This window comes from Lonchura striata, chromosome 7, assembly GCF_050655825.1.
Source record: "Lonchura striata isolate lonStrDom1 chromosome 7, ASM5065582v1, whole genome shotgun sequence".
NCBI classification, from domain to species: Eukaryota; Metazoa; Chordata; class Aves; order Passeriformes; family Estrildidae; genus Lonchura; species Lonchura striata.
In genome coordinates this window covers 15,881,784-15,902,592 of record NC_140709.1, presented here as the reverse complement: position 1 = coordinate 15,902,592, position 20,809 = coordinate 15,881,784, and the positions used below count along the sequence as shown (strand labels likewise).

General features: G+C 55.4%; 2 protein-coding genes across 9 annotated transcripts in view; both read left to right on the top strand.

Annotated features, from left to right (window-relative positions):
• Positions 1-6,639: 6,639 nt before the first annotated feature.
• LOC110468407 (uncharacterized) lies at positions 6,640-18,664 on the top strand. The gene is made up of 3 exons (XM_021526327.4): positions 6,640-7,226; positions 14,261-14,421; positions 14,941-18,664. Exons 1-3 carry the CDS (start codon positions 6,791-6,793, stop codon positions 15,247-15,249), a joined length of 906 nt encoding a protein of 301 aa, XP_021382002.3. The 5' UTR covers positions 6,640-6,790; the 3' UTR covers positions 15,250-18,664.
• A 5-nt stretch (positions 18,665-18,669) lies between these two features.
• CFAP65 (cilia and flagella associated protein 65) overlaps positions 18,670-20,809 on the top strand; it is a 32,071-nt gene continuing 29,931 nt past the window's right edge. For 5 of the 8 annotated variants that reach the window (XM_085584997.1, XM_085585001.1, XM_085584995.1 and 2 more), the window contains exons 1-4: positions 18,670-18,793; positions 19,531-19,599; positions 19,873-20,045; positions 20,704-20,806. In XM_085584997.1, coding sequence (XP_085441123.1) covers positions 18,740-18,793; positions 19,531-19,599; positions 19,873-20,045; positions 20,704-20,806 — 399 coding nt within the window. In that variant the 5' untranslated portion in view covers positions 18,670-18,739. Of the gene's footprint in view, positions 18,865-19,528; positions 19,600-19,872; positions 20,046-20,703; positions 20,807-20,809 lie in introns of those variants that run through there. The other 3 variants (XM_085584996.1, XM_077784985.2, XM_085585002.1) reach the window with 3 other exon arrangements.

Here is a 20,809-nt window from a genome sequence, read left to right as displayed (position 1 = left end):
CCAATCCAAGGGGGCCCACGACTCTTGGTAGTTCCTTCAAGGCTTTTACCAGTGAGCCCTTGCCAGACTGCTGGGGAAAGACACTCCCCTTTTCCTCACTCAGGCTCTTCTGCAGTCCTGTTTGCCAATGCCTTCATCTCCCCCCTCCCTGGTGTCCCTGGGTCTCACTGCAGAGACGTCACCGTCACCATTCCTGTCCCATGGCATCACCATCCCCTGCCCCCATCTTGGGAAAGGGTTAATCAGCAGCCAGGGAGACAGGGTAATAAATGGCCGTTATCTTGTTAATGAGCTGACATTAATTAGAGCCCAAGGTCCTGGGAGGAGCAGCTGATTTATTCTGTCATCCCGGGAGCAGGTTAGGTGCTGACTCCATGGAAAGGCCATTAACAGTGAAGAGGTCAGGTTTTGGGGGGAAGTGGTGTGTGTGAGGGTGCTCCTTCCTCTCACTCCTTCACCCCCAGACCCCAAAGTTAGCTCTGTCCTCCCACAGGCAGCAGCTCTGGCTTTGGGATAAAACACAGTGAAGCCGAAACAGAAGGCTGTGGAGGTGACAGGAAAAATCAAAGCTGGGGGATCCCCCAGGTGCCAGGGGGAGGTAAGCCTGGCTGTGCCAGAGCTGTGTGACACTGGACACAATGTGCTGGGGTGCTGTGCAGGGCAAGGGCTGTGGAGTGGGGGTGTGGGGAAGCAGCAGGAGGGACACGGTGCAGTCAGTCACTTCCCTGCTTTCCTGGATGATGCTGAGCTATGGAAGAGGCTGGCTTGTTTAGTCTTTCCCCACAAAAGAAAAGGCCTGGGGTGAGGACAAACACTGAGGATGAGCCAAGGTGCTGCTCTCTCCTTTGGGGGCAGTAGGATGAAGGACATCTCTCTGTGGATGCTGTGTGCTCATGGTGTTTCAGAATCAGATGCTGCAGACTGGTCAGGGGCTAACAGGACTGGAAATGGAGTGGTTATACTCTGGGTGCTTGTAAGAAATAGATCCAAGATGACTGTGTCCCTGTCACTCCAAACCATGTGTGGATGTGTCACTCCATCCCCATATGTTTACAAGGGGACAAGTCCTCTGTCTCCACACTGGAGTACTTTTGCAGTGCGTTGCTGAATGCTGGGAACCTAACAGCCCCAGGGCATCCTCTGCAGCCCTGTGGCTGTCCTGAGGGGTGCTGCTGCTGGCAGTGTGGTGAGATCAGGGGTGGCACTCCAGAGCTGCCCTGGCTGTTTCTGCTAGGACAGGCACCCTCCCTGCCCTGCCAGCCTTCCTGTGCTGGCTTGCTATCCCCCTGCTCCAGAGTGGGAGCTGGTAACACGTTTTTCTGCTCAGCCTTGCCATGTCCCATCAGAGATGAGGCTGCTTATTTGAGGAATTGCTTGGCTAAATAAACAGCTGCCCAGAAATCCCTGCAGGAGGCCTGTCTGGGAGGGACTGAGCCGTGTTTGCTTTGCCTGTTAACCCCTTCGCTGGGGGCTGGTTCTTGGGACTCCGTGTGGAGGGAGGGAGGGAGGGTGTTGGGTAGGGTGGGCAGGGGCATGGAAGCACGGGGAGTTCTGCATTCCAGGACAGATCCCCACCTGTTGGACTGAGCAGCTGATGTGGCAGGATGAAGAAACCCTCAGGAGCCTGTGGCTGGCTTGGAAGTCTCTGAGGTGGGTAGGATTAGGCCAGCTCATGTGAGAGAGGATCCAGGCAGGCACAGAGCATGGCAGTGACTGAGTACAGGACTTTGGAAGCAGGCATTGAGGTGGCTTCTCTGTCTTGTCCTCTGTCACCGTCAGAACAGGGAGAATCCCCTAAAGATGAGAAGTCCTATGAGAATGCCATGGGAGCATTTCTGCAGACAGCTGCTCTGCTCCCATGGCAGCAGTGTGGATGCCTCTACTAATGATTCTGCAGAGGGGACAGCCCCCAAGCAAGCTGGGACCTCGGAGCTGGCTGTGCCAGTCTGACACAAGGTAGACTCTGCTCCCACCACTGCAGGGCTGATTAAGACCTATTATCTGGTTGGTTAATGGCCCCAAGCCACTCACAGGTGACTTAGACTGTTCATTTAGCCACAAATCATCGCTGGGCTGGCAGTTTATTTACCTTCCCCACCAGCCTCCTGTGGCTTCCCAGACTCTGGAGATAGCGGGTGGCCAGGCTGTAAGGGGCAGGGCAAAGACACCATCCTGCTGTGGGCAGTAGCCAGGGCTCCCACAAAACCTGGGACACCCCTAAAAGGGACTCCTGCACCTAGCATTTACCAGGGGCTCTGCCTGCTTGGGGATGAGAGTGGGGTGCTCCTACAGCCTCTCTCATGGGGGAAGAGCTAGAAAAACACTTCTGAGCATGCTTCCATCCTGTCTCCAGTGTCAGTGGTGACTCCAGGCTGTATTTCTCCACTAGCTGGCTACAGACTTCGGAATGGCACAAGATGACCTGAGGCACCAGGTCCAGAGCAGCAAGATCTCTGCTTCCTCCGAGATGCTTTAAGCAAGGTTGACACACTGTGGGTTTCTTACTGTGAAGTAATTTCTAAAGGTGGAAAGCTCTTGGGGCTGTGACCTGGTGAGTAGTTAATGCTTAGCAAACAGGTACAGCCATCCTGGAGACAGACAGGGAGCTCTTTCAACACCTAAAAGCCTAAATGACTTGGTTAGAAATCGGTTTCTGTCATCTCTCTGGGATGGGCTAAGCACTGATTCCTGCACAGTCTCTGTGTCAAAGGTAACTTCTATTGACTCAAGGCAGGAGGTGACCCAAAGCTGACAGAAGGACCTGATGCTAAATTGTCCATCTAGGAAAATCCAAAATGAAAGGTTAGGTGAAAATCAAGACACTCCAGCATAGGTCATGTCACATATTGTGTCTGGGATGAAGGCTCGATCCTGGGAAAATGGAAGTCTCATCCCAGTTGGGAATTTTTTTATCAGGGTATGTATTTTCCTCGGCACTCTTGGCTTTGATCTTGGGGCAGTTGGATTTGTTGAGGGACATGACGTTGCTTCCCAAGGTGATACTGAGGAAGTAGTGGGGCTGTAAAACTGAACTGTGCTCCCAAATACTACCTGTGATTCCCATGGCTTGTTTCTGAGGACTCAGGTACTGCTGGCAACAAATTGGGGAAGTATATGAAGTGCTTTTGGTAGTGTTGTGGGACTCTAGAGCTGCTGAAAACTTGTGTACACCAGACCTGGGTGTCTTTGGTGGCCATGTGGGGTTTTGCTCTTCTAGTTTTATTCCTGGTGCTTGATCTTACATGGATGGGAATCACAATGGAGTCTATTCACCAGAGGCTATGGGCACAGTAAAGAGCTCCAGTTGTTTAGCTGTGTACCTTCCCATCAGCAGTAAAAGGCTTTGCAGGGCTGTGTACCTGCAGGGGTGCTGCTGTGAGTGCAGCTGTCAGGTCACTGAGGGAGGACTGAGCTCTGAATGTCCAGCTGAGGCACATCCAGAAAATTCTCCCCAAAATATCTAGGCAAATGAAAGAATCCCAGGAAGCTCTGGGCTGTGTGAACACTCCTGGTGATGCCCATTGCCCAGTGTGGGATGCTATGATGAGGGTCTGCCCCAGAGAGGTGAGGGAGCTGAGGAACTTTACTGCTGCCTGGGCAGCATGGACCTCTTGCTGGTTGGCACTTTCTGGACAGAAATAGTCTAAGTGGTTAAAAGCGAGGTACCTTTAGAGCACATTGAACCCGAGGTGCATGAGGCAGGGACAAATGGAGATGTTGATGGGGTAGGTTTTAGCACAGAGGAGCTGTGGGGGGACTGGGAGCAATATGATGCTGACTGGGAGCATATCTCCTTGAACTCTACCTCATCCTGAACTGGGGTGGTTTCCTGGGAGAGTTTCTGTTCACAGGGCCCTGAACCCTCAGAAGGGAGGAATGAACTCTGTCTCTGGCTGGTATCGTGGGGTCTGCCACCTGTGGCTGATGTTCAGGGCTGCCTTACAACCTCCTGTGCAGGAAGGAAGCTGTGCAGAGGTGAGGGGCCAGGCCACAGTCACATTCACTTATTACAATCCTCTGATTTAGTTAGCAACCAGGTGAGCTGTCACTGGAGGATTTGATGGATGGGAAAGAGAGTTCCCTCCTTCCTGAGGCGGGAAATGAAGCTAATCAGACCTCAGACACCTTAATCCAGCTCTGATCTGATTAATGACCCTGAAGACTGTGAACTCATCAGTACCCTGGCATCTATCACTGCTTTGCATCCTGCCCCTTCTGCTGTCCACCACCCAGCTCAGCTCATCTGCACACAACTGTGGACACCATCTCTCTGCCCAGCATAGCATGGGCTGTGTGCCAGCTGCTGTGCTCCTGGACAACCCTCTTAGAGGGCTTCAGGGTCTGGTCTAAATATCTCCACTCATCATCCCTCCATGATTTCTCTAGATTTCTTTATTCAGGTATTTCCAATAAAGTAATAAGCCAGGTTCTATGGCTATGTCAGCAAAGATTTCTTGCTTGTGCAATTTAAAGGCTGCAGCTTGGCTGGTTGTACTTGCATCACGCTGGTTTCAGTGAATTGGGTACTAGTATGAGCTGCTGATCCTTGGGAGAGTTGCTTGTCTTTGGAAAACCTCCTTGGGTAGTGTAGGGGACTTCCATGAGGACAGTAAGGCTGTGACTAAGAGCTATGACCCAGAGCCCTCATTCAAGCCCTGCTCCCACAGTCTGAGCTATACACTGGATACAGTCACAAATGGTCTCAGGGCTTGCCAGGGGTTGCCTGGGCTTTCCTGGGCTGTCTACCTGTCTGTCTGTTACCCCATGGGGGTGACTGAGGCGCTGATTTCTCTGTTCTGGCTCCCCCCTTCCCATGTAGGCTATTGATCTACAGTGGAAGAGTTGTCCTACCTTCACTGTGCTCTCTGTTCCCTGGATATTTATTGTAGTTTCCCCCTGGTCTTAGGAGTCAGTCTGCTCCATTCCTCCCCATGTCTTGTCCCATCTGTGCCTTCTGCTTGGCTGTGCTGGCACTTCCTATGGCGGGAGAGAGAAAGTATGTCTTTTTTGCCTGTGAAAAGGTGTCCTTTTGTCTTGGGGGACATTGGCTTGTGTTCTGGGAAAGCAGAGGGGGATGGAGTGGGGGGAGAAGAGGGGAGCCCTACAGCCTCTCTGATGACAGACAGGTTGGAGCAGCATGCACAGCTGAGCTGAGGGGAAAAGGAGCACTGTTCCTGTCACTGGGGTGACATCCACCCCAAATCCCCTTCTGAGCAAATCCAGCTCTGAGCTTTCTGGGGCTCATTCCTGCCCTTCTGTCTCCCAGGGAAGCATCTGGAAAAGGGATATTGTGTGTCTTCCCACAGAAGGGTCTTGGGCCACTCAGTGAAGCTGTTTGGTGCTGGGCTCAGGAAATTGAAGGAAGAAGTCGTTGCACACATTGGAACTTTGCAGCTCCCTTCAGCAGGGTGATGAGTATGCAGGGAGATTCGCAGGCAGCATACCAGACTCTGTTGGTGCTGGGAAGAGAAGTCCCTGGGGTTACAGGGCAGAGAAAGCATAAGAGGCTGAGGAAAGCCCCATATGCTCCTGCCTTTCTCTTCTCTGGGCATCTGCTTACCCCCTCTGTGACACACAGGATTCAGTGGGGTGCACCCATCTCTTGCTCAGGGAATAGAGCAGCGCTGGAAATGCTGAAGGGACAAGAAATACAGGGACAGGGATCTCCTTTAGCCATTATTACATTTAGACAGGGCAAGAGCAGCTGCCTTACTTTCCTTCCTAAGAGCAGGAGCCATCACAGGGCACAAAAAATCAGAGGCTTCTGTCACTGCTTCAAAAGGACACAAAAAAGTTGGAACCAGAGACACACATGTGAAGACCTTTAATGGCAGAGATTCCTAAAGCACTCACATGCACTTTGCCTGGCCCTGAAGGCCAATGCCAGGGGATCTGGACCAGCTCTGCTCCTGTTACCTATCTTTCCCAGACCAGCCAAAGCTTTCCTCTCTATCCTTCCCAGGTGTTATTCTCTAAGCTGTATCTTGCTTAGGAAAGGTAAGATCAGGCAAGGGAGTAACAATCTGCCTGTGTGCACCTGCTGGGTTGGCATCTTGGACAGGCGTGGGTGATGGCAGGTGGCGATCCTTTGTGTGTCCAGCTCAGGTCTGTTGATCTCCCTGGATTGCAGCAATGCAATGGGAAACAGCACAGCTGGGCACAGGTGATCCCAGCGCACAGGATACAGAGGAGCCTGCTGGTGAGTGAGCACCTCTCTGGCCTCCCAGTTAAGCACTCTGCCCTCCAAGTGCCTGGGGGCTCCACGGTGCCAGCGCAGCACAGGAGCCCAGCAGGGCTTTGCCTACATGTGCTGAAGCCTGTCTGGTCTCTCCAGACCTCCTCCTCCTATGGCTGCTGCAACCATCGATGTGCTTCCCTGCCATGGGGCTCTGGATCAGGAGAATGGGCTCAGAGCCCTGGGTGGGTCCTGCCGCCTGGGGGGACCTCTGGGTGTGGAGGGGCTGGGGAAGGGGCAGAGCAGCCCGGGTCAGTCCCTGGCGTGCGCCCAATGCCGTGTCCGGGGGCTGCAGGAGCCGGAGGAGGGCGGCGGGGCGGGGGGCCGGAGCGGAGCCAATGGGGAGCTGGGGTAGGTGGAGAGGGGGTTAAAACCCACCCCAGCGCCTTCGGGCGAGCGAGTGCCCGGGAGGCGGAGCGGAGAGGAGGGCTGCCCGGCCCCGCGGGTGAATGCCCGCCGGTGCCGGGGCTCGCCCGGGGCTGGCCGGCCGGGCTGCGCCCTGGCAGGGGAGCGGTGGGGCAGCGGGGGCTCGACGGCTCCGCACGGGGTAGGGCCATGCACAAGTCCATGGAGAAGTCCCAAAACTTCCGCATCGAAGCGCTCCTGGCTGAAGAGCCGGCGCGGAGCGCCTCCCCGCCGGGGCTGAGCCCCGGGAGCCCCGCGTCGAGCCCCGGCCCCGCCGGGCGCTCCGACACCCCCTCACCGCGGGCACCCCCGGCCGCTGCGCCCCTCGCCCCGGCCGGCTTCGTCCCCAAGCCCGGCTTGCTGCACCTCTCTGGCCCCGGGCTCGGCGCCCTGCCGGCCCTCTACCCTCCCGCCGTGTACCCTCTCCCCACCCTGGGGGGCCAGCACCCCGCGTTCGCCTACACCGGCATCCCGCACCTGCCGCCGCCCGGCGCAGAGCACCTGAAGGCGGCCGTGGCCGGCTCCTTCCCGCTGGAGCACTGGATCCGAGCCGGGATGCTGGTGCCGAGGCTCTCCGACTTCAATGGTGAGTGACCCGGGGACTGACCCTCCCGACAGGCGGAACGCGGCTCTGGGCCCTTCCAACTCCCGCGGGCGTCCGCCGCCATATCAGGGTACGGGTCCCTTCGGCAACCCGGGACTGAGGTTTCCCGACCCCACCCCTTCGAGGCCCTCCGGTGGTTCGGGTCGGGACCCCGCAGGGACATGGAGCCCTCCGGGCTGAGCCCGATGCGTGGCTCTCCCTGTACCCAGACCCGCTTCCTAGCCCGGCAGGGCTGGAGTGGGGAGGTGAGGTGTCCCACTGCTGGGGGGACATGACTCGCCCTCCGGAGACCTCCGAGGGCTGTGAGGCGCTGGGGAACATGTCCGAAGGGCAAAGTCTCGCCTTACGCCGGCCCGGCGTTCCGGCACAGCCCCGAAAAGCACTGCCCGCGCCGCCGCCGGCAGAGCCGAGCCGCGCCTACCCGGGCTGCCAGCCCCGCACGGCGCCGCGGGCTCCTTGGGCTCCTGCGGGGCGGGGAGGAAACGAAAAGAAAGCAACGGCGGCAAAAACCTGCGCTGGGAAACGAATAAATCCCTCTCGGTGCGGCTGGGAACGAACTCGCCCCAGTCCTGCAGGATGCGCGGCCGGATCGAGCCCCGTGCAGGGCCGGGCCGGCGCTCCGGGTCCTGCTCGCCTCCCGGGGCTGAGGGGCCGGTGAGTGCATTGCTGGCGGCAGCTGCGGGAGCCGACAGCGTGCTCGGCTCCAGCCTTGCCCCGCTCCCTCCTGCTGGGCACCTCCAGCGCTGCGGGCAGGCTCCGGCTCCCGCGCTGCTGCGGTGGGTCCTGCAGGGCACGCACGGAACAAGAGCTGACTTCAGGCACTTGTCCCGCTGCGGTCTGGCACCCCTGGCAGTGCGGCCCGGACCCTGCCCTGTGCTGGTCGGTGGAAAGATGGACATTAAACCGAGAGTAATTGGTTCATGAAGCCCCGTCAGAGTATCCAGATTTGTTAGCATAAAAAAAAAATCCTAAAAATCTGAAAGCCCATTTGCAAAATAACAATAATTTTAAAAGGCTGGATAAATAACAGTACAAAAATTTACAGATAATTACTTGAAAAAGCACATATATTATTCCTACCTCAAGCTATTCCTGGTCAGGTTAATGGGAAACAGGCTATTTTTTCCCCACGCTGTCTCCTGTTACCTGGCTTTCCCTAGACTTTAGGAAAGGTCCATGTGTAAATCTAGAGGTGTAGAATAAGCCTCCAGTGCTATGGGTTATGTGCAGTCTTTAAACATGTCACTAAGACAAATAAAAATAAATCTTTATTAGTTAGAAATCTTAATTATTTATTACATCTTCCTACTCCTCTGCAGAGGCTATGTTATCTTTGAAGCGTCTGGGTCTGTTGGTGTATCTCAGCATCCTGGTTGCTTCATACAGGGTTGTGTTTCACCAGAGTGGGAATGCTCCACTGCATCTGGTCCTGTAGCCCTGAGTGCAGCTTCTTGCTGGGATAACATAGAGATATTTGTACATCAGCCACCTTCTTCTCAAAGGCAGGATATGATCTTCAGTTGATTGTATCCAAAACCTCACCAAAAGGAAACAAATCCCAAACTATTAGCATGAGAACTGCTTGTGAAGGGAACTCTGCAGAATGTGCTGGCCAGAATGTCAAAGGGTCTTGTGGGAAACACTGAGCAGGGCTCCTGTGGAAGTTCAAAGGGAAGAAAAGCAGTTTCTGACCCAGTTATTACTTATCTGGTTTCTGGAGATCCCAAAGCAGAGTAGACACGTGGAGGTAAAATAAGGGCACAGCAAAAGCTGCCATAACTGTAAATTTTTAAATCAGGATGACCACTGCCTCAGTCCGTGTCCTTGCTAAGAGGTGTTTGTTCCCAATTCTGGGGAGCCCTTTGGGGATCCCAGTGGGGATTCTTTCTCTCCAGAGTGTCTTAAATACTTCAGCAATTCTTCTGCTGTGCAGAAGAGAACCTTACCCATCTTCACATCCTTATTTCTGTCCATTGGCAACCTTAGAGTTGTCTATTGTGTCTTCAGCCCTTGCTCTTGCGGGCTCACTGAAGCTCTGAAATCAGGGTCATTTGCAGCAAGTCTTCTCCTTGTGCTTAGCAGGACTGCTCCAGCTGCATGCTGTGGCTGTGTCCGGGCTCAGCTTGCACCGGTGTGCTGGCCATGCTGTAGGGACAGGGACAGGAAAGGGCACTATAGGATGTGCTGCCTCCACAGCCCTTCCTCATCTCTCTAAGGAGCATGGTGGGCTGGGCAGGAGACTTCCATTGCTGGCGCAGGGCTCCTGGGCTGCCTGTAGTTTGTGGGAGTCCCTGTCCCACCACCCAGCCTAGACAGACAGATGGACGGACCTCCCTGGCTGAAGTTTCCAGAGTGACCGAGCACCAGTGTTGAGGCTGCTGGTGCCAGCCATGTTTCACTCTCCCAGGAGCAGTGGACAGATGGCTGTAAGAGATGAATCTGAAAGCCTTCTAGGACATACCTTGGATCATTCCAGGGAGCAATCGCCCTTGGGATTTATTTAAAGGGAATTCCAGGACTAAATTCTGGAATAAATTCCTTCTTTGGGTGCATGTGTAGCAATGTTTTGCAGGTGTGGTCTAGTTTGATTTCCTGGGGACAGTCAGGGAGGGGGAAGCAGCAAGACAGCCCATGAACTGTAAGCTCTGTGGGTATTCATTGCACACATTCTCCCTGCTATCACCTGTGTGTGGGGAGGAAGGATGCCAGGCAGGCAGTCTGAGGCAGTTGTACCCTCAGGGACCTGGCCTGGGCTGGGCTGCTGGGCTCACTGAGAGCAGTGCCCTGCTGTGAGGCAGGGTGAGTGTCTCCCTCACCAGCTGCCTGTGCAGAGCTGCATGTGCTGCGTGGCTGCCTGTGCTGCAATGCGGACTGAGGGGGCTGTGGAAGGCCTGGGTGCAGGAGCAGGCATGCCCTTGCTGCAGCAAGCAGGGATGCTGCCTGCCCAGGTTCTGCTATCCCCATCCTGGATCCCTATCCTGGGGTTTTGAGCACCTCCTGAACTACCCAGGGGTAGCATTGGGCACTGGAGTGCCAGGCCTATTAGTTTTTCTGGGAGCTGTGATTTATTTGCCTTGTCAGTGTGGAAATGTGGTGCAGTGGTGGGAGCCAGTGCAGAGACCCACTGCAGCTGAGAGCTGTAGAGTGGGGAGCAGTGGCATACAGCTATAGACTCTCAGGAAGAGAAGAGGATCCCCTCTGACGGAGCCGGTGCTTATATGGCTTTCCTTGCACATCATTTCCTTGCATCACCCACTCACTAACTTGAAGGCCTGGAGCCCAGATCAGATCCTGCCCATGATGGCAGAGAGCTTGCTGATGGGCTGTGCTGGGGTAGGAGAACAGGCAGGATAAATCTTATCAAACTTGTTCAAAAAGCAATGCCTTCCAAGGCTCACCAGGTGTACAGTGGTCTGGCGTCAGCTGGAAATATGGGCTGGGAAACAGCTGGCAAGCAGCAATTGAAGTTTAATGGTGGAGCAAGTAAGGGGCTTGCAGAGCTAGCAAGTGCCCTTACACATGCTGCCCCACTGATAATGGCCAGGGCTGCTGGCAGATCAGAAAAACCTCTGATGATGACCCTGATGCTGAGGCTACTTCCTTCCCTTCCAGCCCTGGTACACAGAGAAACACTTAAAGCAGTCAGGGTGTTAATTTCCTCTCCTTTATCTGGCAGACCACAAAGTTAAGTGAACTATAGTTAAACAAACCAAATTAAAAACAAGTGAGTTAATATCAACCTAGGATTACCCTTGTTATCAAGTAGGCGGAACTGTATCAAATAAACCAACAATTCTTTATAAGCTTTATCTAATTATCCAGGAGGCAGCTGCCTTGCAGAGCTCCTGGCCTCAGACTCAGAGGGCATTCCTGGCCCCAGGCCAAGCCATTTATTTACTGATACTCTAGCCAGATGCCAGGCACCCATCAGGGGGTCCAAGCCCTGCCAGGCTGAAGGGATGTTGAGACAAGCTCTGATCCTGGATGGAGTGCTGGAGGAGATGGCTGAGCAGAAAATAAATCCTTTGGCAAGCAAAGGTGAGTCACTGATCTTCTGGTAGAAGCTGGATAAGATGGACAGTCTTCCCAAAGGGTAATACTTTCTGAGATGCTGATTGTGATTGGGATGGGTTCATGGCTCAGTTGACTGCAGAAGGTAAGCCCTGAGAGGCATGCTTGCTGTGCACCCCTTGGGAGAATTCTTTTTCCATGTGGCAGCCTGCCACAGGACAGGGAGGGATGGGACTCAGCAGAGCATGCTGGCAGTTTCAGCTTCTACCTTCTTCCTTTTTCCTTTTCCCAGTGAGAATCTGCAGATCCTCTTCTGCCATACTCTCTCCACACAAAAGACCCTTTAGGAAAGGTAACAGCAGAGCTGATGCCAGAGATGCTGATCATTCACGTCCATGAAAACCTGCTGCTGTGGGTGGCTGAAGGTCAGCTGTATTGGCTTGGGCTTACTCCACCTGGTGTGGAGGCCAAATCTTGAACGAGTCACAGTGGGGAGCAGTGGTGATGGATAATTATACCTGCTGAAGGGTGTGTTGTCAGAAGAGGTCACAGATTAGGTGGCCAGCCACATTCTATAGTCTGTATGGTGGTGGCTCAAACTGCATGACAGCACCACAGAGGGGATTGAGGCTTGTTTTTTGGTGGTTTTGGGGGTTTCTTTTTGTTGGTTGGGTTTGTTTTTTTGTTTTGTTTTGGTTGTGGATTTTTTTGTTGTTGTTTTTGTCAGCACTGGGGCAGGAGGCAGGGTGAGTTTCCAAGGAAGTCAGGCTCTGTACATATTGTAATGGGCTCTAATATTTGTAATGGGCACACTGCACTGAAGCTGAATTGGCCTCTGAGAAGGAGAAATCAGGGCTGGCAGCAGGACCACACTCCAGAAATCAATCCCCTGGATTGGTAGTTATTTGGGATATATCCTGTTTGGGTTTATTTGACTTTTGGACAAACTTTCTGTTCTTCTTTTCCCTGCTAGACCAAGCAGTCCTCAGCAGCTCACCTGGGGAAAAATGAGTCTCCTGAGGGTGTTGTCAAAGTAGGCTGCCTTCCAGGCTTCTCTGAAGCTGGACAGACCTAACTTGCATTGCTTTCAGGATTAAGATTCTTCTGTGAGGCACTTCCTTGCCTCTACTCTTCCTGCATCTGGTTTTAGTCGGTCACATATGACCTTGCTAGAGGAGGCACAGAGGAGCCTTTCAGGTTGATCTGAAGGAATTCTGTGCTCCCTGGAACCAGGACACAATGATCTAGGAGCTGAGCCCTGGGCTCTCTGCTTTGGAGTGGGGAATTCAGACTGGGAATATGATGTCTCTTCACTCCTGGACCTTCCAGCTCCAGAAAGCACAGAACTCCTGGATTATTGGATGCTGAGAGGGCACAACCTCTTCCCTTATCTTTCCCCAAAACATTCTCTCTCTACAGACCATGCTCAGAAAAAGGAACTGCTCAGAGGGGCCCTTCTCTGACCTGGTACAGCCAAACTGCACAGTGCAGCCTCATTGCAGGGAGGGATTCTGGTGGCTCCCTCCAGCCACCCCCCTGTCTCTGTCAGCAAAGGAGGCTCACTGGGACCCAGAGTTCTTGGGCTGCTGGACACTGCCCAGGGCTGCTTTGTGTTGTGCCCCCACCAACACAATGAATTTCCCCTCCAGTTCTCTCTGATGCATCTCTGGCGTTTCCCTCCCCAAGAAGCTGCAGAGGGTGTTAGCTTGGGCTGCCCCATCCCTGCAGATGCCAGTTCCCATAACACCTCCTTTTCTTAGCCAGAGGAAGCCTTTACAGAGCTGTTTGGTCCCAAGTCTCCATGGAGGATTTGTACAGCCCGAACATCCACAGCCAGTCAGAGCGGAGATGGCTGCCGAATTCTGCAGAGCTGAGACATCTTTCATCTGTATTTGTCCTGGAAATCTTTTGAACCCCTCATTCGGTTTTAGCCTTGAATATGTTTCATATGCAAAATAATGCATCATGTCAGAATCATTGGCACGGTGTGTCTCTGTTCAGTCAGTCCCTTGTTAACTGCCCAGTGGCTACAAGGTGGGTCCCAGAGACTGTCACTCCTGCCACTGAGGGGCTACAGGCAGAAGAAGGGGTTGTGTCTATCCTGCTCCCATGAGCTGTTTGCACAGCCTGCGTTCTGTCTGTTTGACCCAGCATCCAGGTACTTGGGATCAAACCTGTGATGTGATCAGTTAATAGTTCTTTCATAAATTCCTGCCTCATGCGTCATCGCTGTGTTTGTGAAGGGCTCGGTGGACACCTCAGGAGATGGGCAGGTTGGATCAAAGCTGGAATCTGGGGGAGATAACATGAATGGTACCCCATGCCCAGCAAAGTGGGTGAGTTGGAGTGGCCCTTGCCAAGCACGACACGCTTCTGGGGCCAGGATGCTCCAGGATCTTGTTGCCCAAGATGTGTCAGCAGGGATGTGCCAAGGCCCTTTTGCATTAGTGCCCACCACCACCACCTCCCCCATTCTCCCCCACACCTCTCCCTGCTCCTCCAGCACTTTATTCCCAGCTGCAAACCCCTGGGTTTGATTGCCGCTGGTGCTGGGAGAAGCAGTAAAAGCTGAACCCCAGGGGGACAATAAAGCCAGTGCAGAGGAGATAAGCAAGGATCAAACAGAGCGCAGCAGCCACCCCATGCTGGACTCTCAAAGGTCCCTTTGTTCTGCTGCCTCCTGATTCAGTGCCGCTCTGCCTTCAAGGGCTGCAGGCAAGATAGTGGAGCTCCCGGGCAGCCCCAGCACAGCCCCTGGCCGTTGAGCTGCCACCTGTGCGGCCCAGCAATAAAAAAAGAGAATTAATTTCAGTCACAGCACTGATCCCAGTTGTACACCGAGGCCCGATAACATATCTCACTGGTTCCTATCAGGCAATAAAGCCATTATTGGGGTGGGAGATGATGGAGACATTCACCTTCCTCCTCATCCTGAGTTTGCTGAAGGGTTGTCCCCCTACCAGTCTGCTGTCCCCTGACCCCCCCCCACCCCGTCTGCTCTACAGCTGCCCCACAGTCTGGTTTGATGGGGAAGTGCCGTCGGCCCCGCACAGCATTCACCAGCCAGCAGCTCCTGGAGCTGGAGAACCAGTTCAAGCTCAACAAGTATCTGTCCAGACCCAAGCGTTTTGAGGTGGCCACGTCGCTGATGCTCACTGAGACACAGGTACCTTGGCCCTGGGGGGATGGAGCATAGCACCATGGAGCTGCCATGGGGGCAAGTCAAATTCATGGGCAATGCTAACGCCATCAGCCCCACTCCCCACTGCTCCCATCAGTGCCCCTTCCAGGGCATCTCCTGCAGAGATCTGCCTGGTGGGCTCCAGGCTCTTCTCTTGTGAAGGGCACCCCAGAAATACTTCTCCTCTTTTCAGCTGGCAGCCCCAGCTTGGGTTTCAGAGCCTTCCCATCCTTCAGCATGCTGTGGGAGGGGTCTTTCTGTGGGACTAATATGAAAATGTCCCTGTGCATATCCTTGGCTGGAGGCTGGAGGGGAGAAAGGCAGCAGCCCCCATTATTCCTCTCGCCATGACAACCTCAGCCTCTTTGTACATACTTGTAGCACCACGTGATGCCCCACAATGAAGAGGTTTTGGGGGGACCCTCCATGCAGGAATGGTGAGGGGGTGAGTGGGGACAGGATGCAGCAGGATACATCCTCTCCCCTGGGGCTTTCCCTTGGCAGGTGAAGATCTGGTTCCAGAACCGCCGCATGAAGTGGAAACGGAGTCGCAAGGCCAAGGAGCAGGGAGCTCAGTTGGAAGCTGAGAAGCAACGAGGGCTCAGCAAAACCTGTGAGAAGCTGCTGCCCAGCGAGCCCCAGGGACAAGCTGCCGAAAGCCCCGAGTTCATGGGGCACAGCCCTGACTCGGGCTTCCTGCACTGCAGCACCGCCGAGCTGAGCTATGGCCCGGACTCGTCTTGCTCGGGGGGCGAGGAAGAGGAGGAGGACGAGATGGGTGCCACAGAGAGGAAGATCGGCTCTGTGTTGTGAAAGGCAAATGGAGCCAGCTGGGGAGAGTGGCCAGGCTGTGTTGGGGTGTTCTCTTTGCTGGCAGACACAGACTGTGCCTGGAAGGAGCAGGGGGCTGCAGGGCACCTGCTATGCTTTAACTTATGTATGTTTGGATCCTATTTAACTTGTAATTATTCCTCTGTGTGTATCTGGAGGATTCCCCAGATCCCTCCCCTATAAAGCTGTTATCTGGATGCCTGTGCTTTTCCTTAGGGGATGGGAAAATCCCCTGTCCTGTTACTGTGCTGTCTTACCAAGTCACTGGGGAAAAAGGTGGGGAGAGCAAACTTGGACAGCTGGCAGCCTGCTGGCACAGCTGGAAGAGGGAGACCCCAGACCCTTCTTTGTCTGCACTGCCACTTCCCTATGGATCTGACAGTGCCTGGAGAAGCACATCCCAGTGTGGTGCCAGCTTGTCCTTCCCCTTGGTGGCATGAAGAGCTGGGAAGGATGGCCAGGTTGCATGCCAGCCTGCCTTGCCTCCTCCTGCACCTGTACATCCCTGCTATGGTCTGTGCTTTGTAGGGCAAAACTGTCCTGAGAAGCAGCAGTTAGCCTGCTTTCATTGATGTGGCAATGTCTCAAATAAGCAGGGGGGAAGGGAGGCAGGAAAGTGCTCAGGCTGTGGTGAGCTCCCCTTTTCCCATGGTGATGCTTAACCTCTCCAAGTTCTTTTGTGGGCTTGTTTCATTATGCTCTTGGGAACTTGCACACTCTGACAGGGCTGAAATCGACCCTTGGTAGCAGGATGGTGACTGACACCCTCTACCACTTCCCAATCAACACTAGGGTTAAGCACTGACTCCCCTTAAGTAAGCAGGCTGCCCATGTCCTCACAGGATGCTGGAGGGTTCTGGAAGGCCCTATAGATCTCCCATGCTTCCTGTGCACTTACTGGGTCTCCCCTTGGGGTGCTGAGATGGCCGTGAAGGCAGAGGAGACAGCCCTGCTTCACTCCAGTGCGCGAGGGGCTACAGGGGTGGAGCAGGCTGGGCTGGGGTGGGTGACCCGTTCCCAGAAAGACCACGATGTCCCTCCTGTCCTCTCCTCTGCCTGTCTCTGCCTGAGAGCGGCAGGGAGGGCTGCCTGGCCCGGGACTTGTGGTGGGGGTGGGAATTGCTGAAACACAACAGCCCCTGTGGAATCCTGGTCATCCCTGGCAGTCAGTGCTGGAAGGGACAGGGAAGCGCTGGTGCGGGGCTGTCCCACATCCCAAGGCTGGGGAAAGCCTGTCAGTGTCTGGGGGGCAGCACCCTGGGCAGGGGCACAGAGGCGATGGTTTTGGGACAGAGAGGTGGGCAGGGCAAGCAGGTGACGGGAGAGAGGAGCACGGAGCCGCACTCACGGGTGGATGATGGTCTGTGTGGGGGCACAGTGACCCACAGTGGCTGCTGGCAGCTCAGCAGGTCCCCCCTGGGTACATGGCATCCTCACTGCCCAGGATCCCTCTCCCAGGCTGTCCATCTCAAGACATGCAGGTGTCTAGACCCCTGGAATTGCCCCGTGGGGACCTCTGGTTCTGGGGAGGCTGCAGCCCTTGCTGCCAGGGGGTAGGTATGAGCTAGGGTAGCAGCAGGTGCCAGGAGCCTGCTGTGGTTGGTGTAACGTGGGGCAAGAGAGAAATAAATGTGGTGTAGCAGGGGAAAATACAAGGAAAGGAGAAGGGATGGGGAAGCATGAAAGTTTGGTACCTAATTCCCTGCCATTCCCATGTGGGAACAACAGAGGAGGAGAGACCCGTTGCTCCAGGAGAGTTGTGTCAGCTCCCAGCAAAAACACAGGGCTGGGCACAGAAATGCTGGCACCTGCCAGCTCATGGCTGCAGCAGCAGCAGGGCCAAAGACATCTATCACCTGAAATGCAACATGGCTCAGCAGGAGACCACAGGGACTAGCACACACTAGAGCAGGGCTGAAGTGGGGGGACAGGAATGGTAGAGGCAGAGAGGAAAAGGCAAGAAGGAAAGCAACAAAAGTGCCAGGAAGGAGGAGGGGAGCTGAAGGCATGTCACAGGCTTAAAACATTCACCTTGATGGGCCGTGACAGGTTTAATTTGCAGAGTACAATCATTAAAGTGATGGATGGGAGGCGTTCATCTCGAGCCTGCTGCACTCAGGCCCACCGTGGCTGCAGGAGGGTTTGTTTTGTTGCTGTTATTTATGAGGTTGTTTCTGGAGGAGCCAGGCACTTGTCCAGAGTTAGGGGGACAGAGGAGGGGACGCAACTGATGCTGGAAGAATTAGAGTGCTGATTTACAGCTGGGCTGTTTAGCTGGATGACTCATTTGTGAACATTGACAAATGCCATTAAAGCTGCATCTCCTTCCTGCCTCTGCTTGGGCACTCTCCCTGTGTGGTTTGATACAGCCACTCTCCACCACGGAGCTGCCTGCACACCCTGGAGGCACTATCTGTCCCTCCCCACCAGAAAAATGAAGGTCCTGTCTCCTTGAGGGTCATCCAGGGCACTGGGAAGATGTAGGACTGTCCCATGGTGGTGGTGGTATAATGAGAATGATACCTGATGGGCTTATGCAGCCAGGGCTTCCCATCCTCTCTGCCCTTGCTGGTCTTGGCCCCATAACTACTTTTGGCAATGATAACTTGTTACTTGAGTCACCAACGCTCCAAGGAGCTTAGGGTGGCTTGGCTCATTAAGGTGTCACTCCATCCCTATGAGAGCACTCTCTAGCCTGCTGCAGCCTTGCCACCCTGCAATCCCCGCACTATCCTCGCTCATCCATCCGAGGCACCCACGGACTTCACGGCCCCGGTTTGCTGGCTCAGCTTTATGCTGCCGTCCCCTCCGCACTCATCCTCAACACCCCTCGCCCCACGCTCTCTCCTGCACCCCTGCAACCCTCCCTCTTCCTCCCGCCCTCCGCCATCTCCTTGCCCCTGAACGTCCCATCTGCCCTTGATCTCTGTCTCCTCCCTGCACCCCTGAGAACTCCTCACCGCCTCCTTCAGCCCTCTGCGCTCTCCCCGCCCCGCTCTCGCTCCATCTCCCCGTCCCTAACCCTGCCCCGCTCCATCTCCCCATCCCTGCCCCACTCCCGCTCCATCTCCCCATCCCTGCCCTGCCCCCGCTCCATCTCCCCCTCCCTGCCCTGATCCCGCTCCATCTCCCCATCCCGCTCCATCTCCCCATCCCTGTCCCGCTCCATCTCCCCATCCCTGCCCCGCTCCCACTCCATCTCCCCCTCTCTGTGCCGCTCCCGCTCCATCTCCCCATCCCGCTCCATCTCCCCATCCCTGCCCCGCTCCCGCTCCATCTCCCCATCCCTGCCCCGCTCCCGCTCCATCTCCCCGTCCCTATCCCTGCCCCGCTCCATCTCCCGCTCCCTGCCCCGCTCCCGCTCCCTGCGCGTCCCTCCGCCGCCCCCTGGCGGCCGCCGCTGCCCGCGGGGATTGACCCGAGCCGGCCGCCGTCGCCCCTGCGGGAGCCGCTGCAGGCGCGTCCGGTCTCCATGGCAACGCGCCCCGGCCCCGGCCCCGGCCCCGGCCCCGGTCCCGGTCCCGAGGTGTGCCGGACTCCCGCTGCTTTGGGGGGCCGGGCTGGGATCGAGGGAGTCGGCCAGGCCCGAGGGCGATGGTGACTCGGGGCCCGGGTTCTGCTGCGCTCCGGGTGCAAGCGGGGTCATGCTGGAGCGCGCCGTGCCCAGGGAGCTGGGCAGGAGCTCGCGTGGGGAACGGGTCCTGCCACACGCACCGTGCGGGGCTCGAGGGGGCCAGGCCGGGCTGCAGAGCACAGCCTGGCCGTACTGAGCCCCGCGGGCCGATAGTGGACAGGGCTGTGCCAAGGAGAGCGCTTCCACAGGGGCCGGGCTGAGTCGTGACCCGCAGGTCATGGGGACAGCCGTGCTCTGGAGAGGGCTGCAGCCGGCTGCGAGCTGGGACACAGCGGGGCTGCGAGCTGGGGACACAGCGGGGCTGCGAGCTGGGGACACAGCCAGGCTGCGAGCTGGGACACAGCGGGGCTGCGAGCTGGGGATACAGCCGAGCTACGAGCTGGGGACACAGCCAGGCTGCGAGCTGGGGACACCGCGGGGCTGCGTACTGGGGACACAGCCAGGCTGCGAGCTGGGGACACAGCCGAGCTACGAGCTGGGACACAGCCGAGCTGCTCCCTGCGGGGAGGGCTCCGCCGCCAGCAGCCTGAGCAGCGCCGTCGGGTCGCTGGAGTGCCCGGCCCTTGGCAGCAAAGGCTTTGTGGGTGAGGGGACAGCATGTGTGAGGACTTTCCCCTCTTGTTTCTCAGATGCTTGCTCAGGTGCCTGACGAGCCCGAAACCTCTGACTCTTCTCGGAAGAGTGTCTATGACAGTAAGGTGAGTGGAGGAGCAAAGAGTGCTGCTGACTTGGGTGGATTGTCTGGCAGGCAGGGTGAGGACAGAAACAAAAAACCGTCCTTCGTCACACGTTTTAGTATCTGCTGTTTGGGCTGTGGCCAGGAGGTGTCCTCTCTGGACCCTGGAGCAGGGCTTTTGGAGACTCCTGGAGTTTTGCCGCACGGTGGCTCCTCTCATCCGTGTCTAGAGTCAGAAACCCTTAGCATAGAGAAAGGGCTGTTTGTTTGAGTGATTTCTCCTCCCTTCGTCCAGAATTGCTACTTCCCTAAGGTGTCCGCAAGAAAGGCAAAGAAGAAGAAAGTCGTATTCTGGGGCATTGAGGTGCCTGAAACACTCAGTTGGCATGGCTGGGAACTTGGAAAAGAGATGATCAAACACCTGACCTTGAAAAATGTTCATGGGAAAGTCCAGAAGCTGCGTTACAGGTGCGTGGGAAGTTTGTTTGTCCTTGGTACTCCTCATGCTCTCTCTGCATCTTCACTCCTCCTGCTGTATCAGTCACATCAGCACGTTTTCTCAGATTCACCTTCCCTCTCTCCCCTTGAGTGCTGTGCTGGAGACAATGTGTGCACCCTTACGTTGCAGGACAGAAACCTGCTAATTCAGAAACAGAGGCCTTGTTCCTGGCAGAAGTCTGTTAAATTAAATGCCTTGTTTTAAATTCTGTTTTGCTGATACTTCTGTCTGTGAGGCATTTCCAGTCTAGTGAGATTTTAATTGTGGATGTATGCCAGCCAGTCACTAGTGTGACCTAAAACCTGCTCCCGGAGTCCCTCTGGGTGTTGAGCCATTCCAGCAGTCCCTGTGACCCTCCCTGCCCTGAAACTCAAATGTGTCTGCCCTATGTGTTTTGCTCATACTGCATGTCCTGAAAACATAAAATGTTGTTCAAGGAAGGAGTAGGTACTTCAAGCTGGGAATAGGTTTTCAGGACAGCTGGGTTCTGCCTCTCTCTACTATTTTGCTGCCAAAGTACCCTTGGGGTCCAGTGTGGGGTCCGGAAGTGTTGGTTATTTATTCTTTTCTGTTAACTTAAGCTGCCCACCCTCAGATAAAATCTCTTGTTTTGATTTTGTTGCCTAGGGCTCCTTCCACGCCATTCTTCTTCACTGTTTTCCCGCAGCCGATCACTCTGAACCCTGGCATGTCTGTAACTCTGCCCATCGTTTTCCGGCCCAGTAAAAAGGTA

Excerpts from the sequence above, each read along its gene's own strand:
- LOC110468407 (XM_021526327.4), top strand. The coding sequence starts at position 6,791 with ATGCACAAGTCCATGGAGAAGTCCCAAAACTTCCGCATCGAAGCGCTC. Across the intron at positions 7,227-14,260 it reads GAGGCTCTCCGACTTCAATG|CTGCCCCACAGTCTGGTTTG; the intron begins GTGAGTGACCCG and ends TCTGCTCTACAG. Across the intron at positions 14,422-14,940 it reads TGATGCTCACTGAGACACAG|GTGAAGATCTGGTTCCAGAA; the intron begins GTACCTTGGCCC and ends TTCCCTTGGCAG.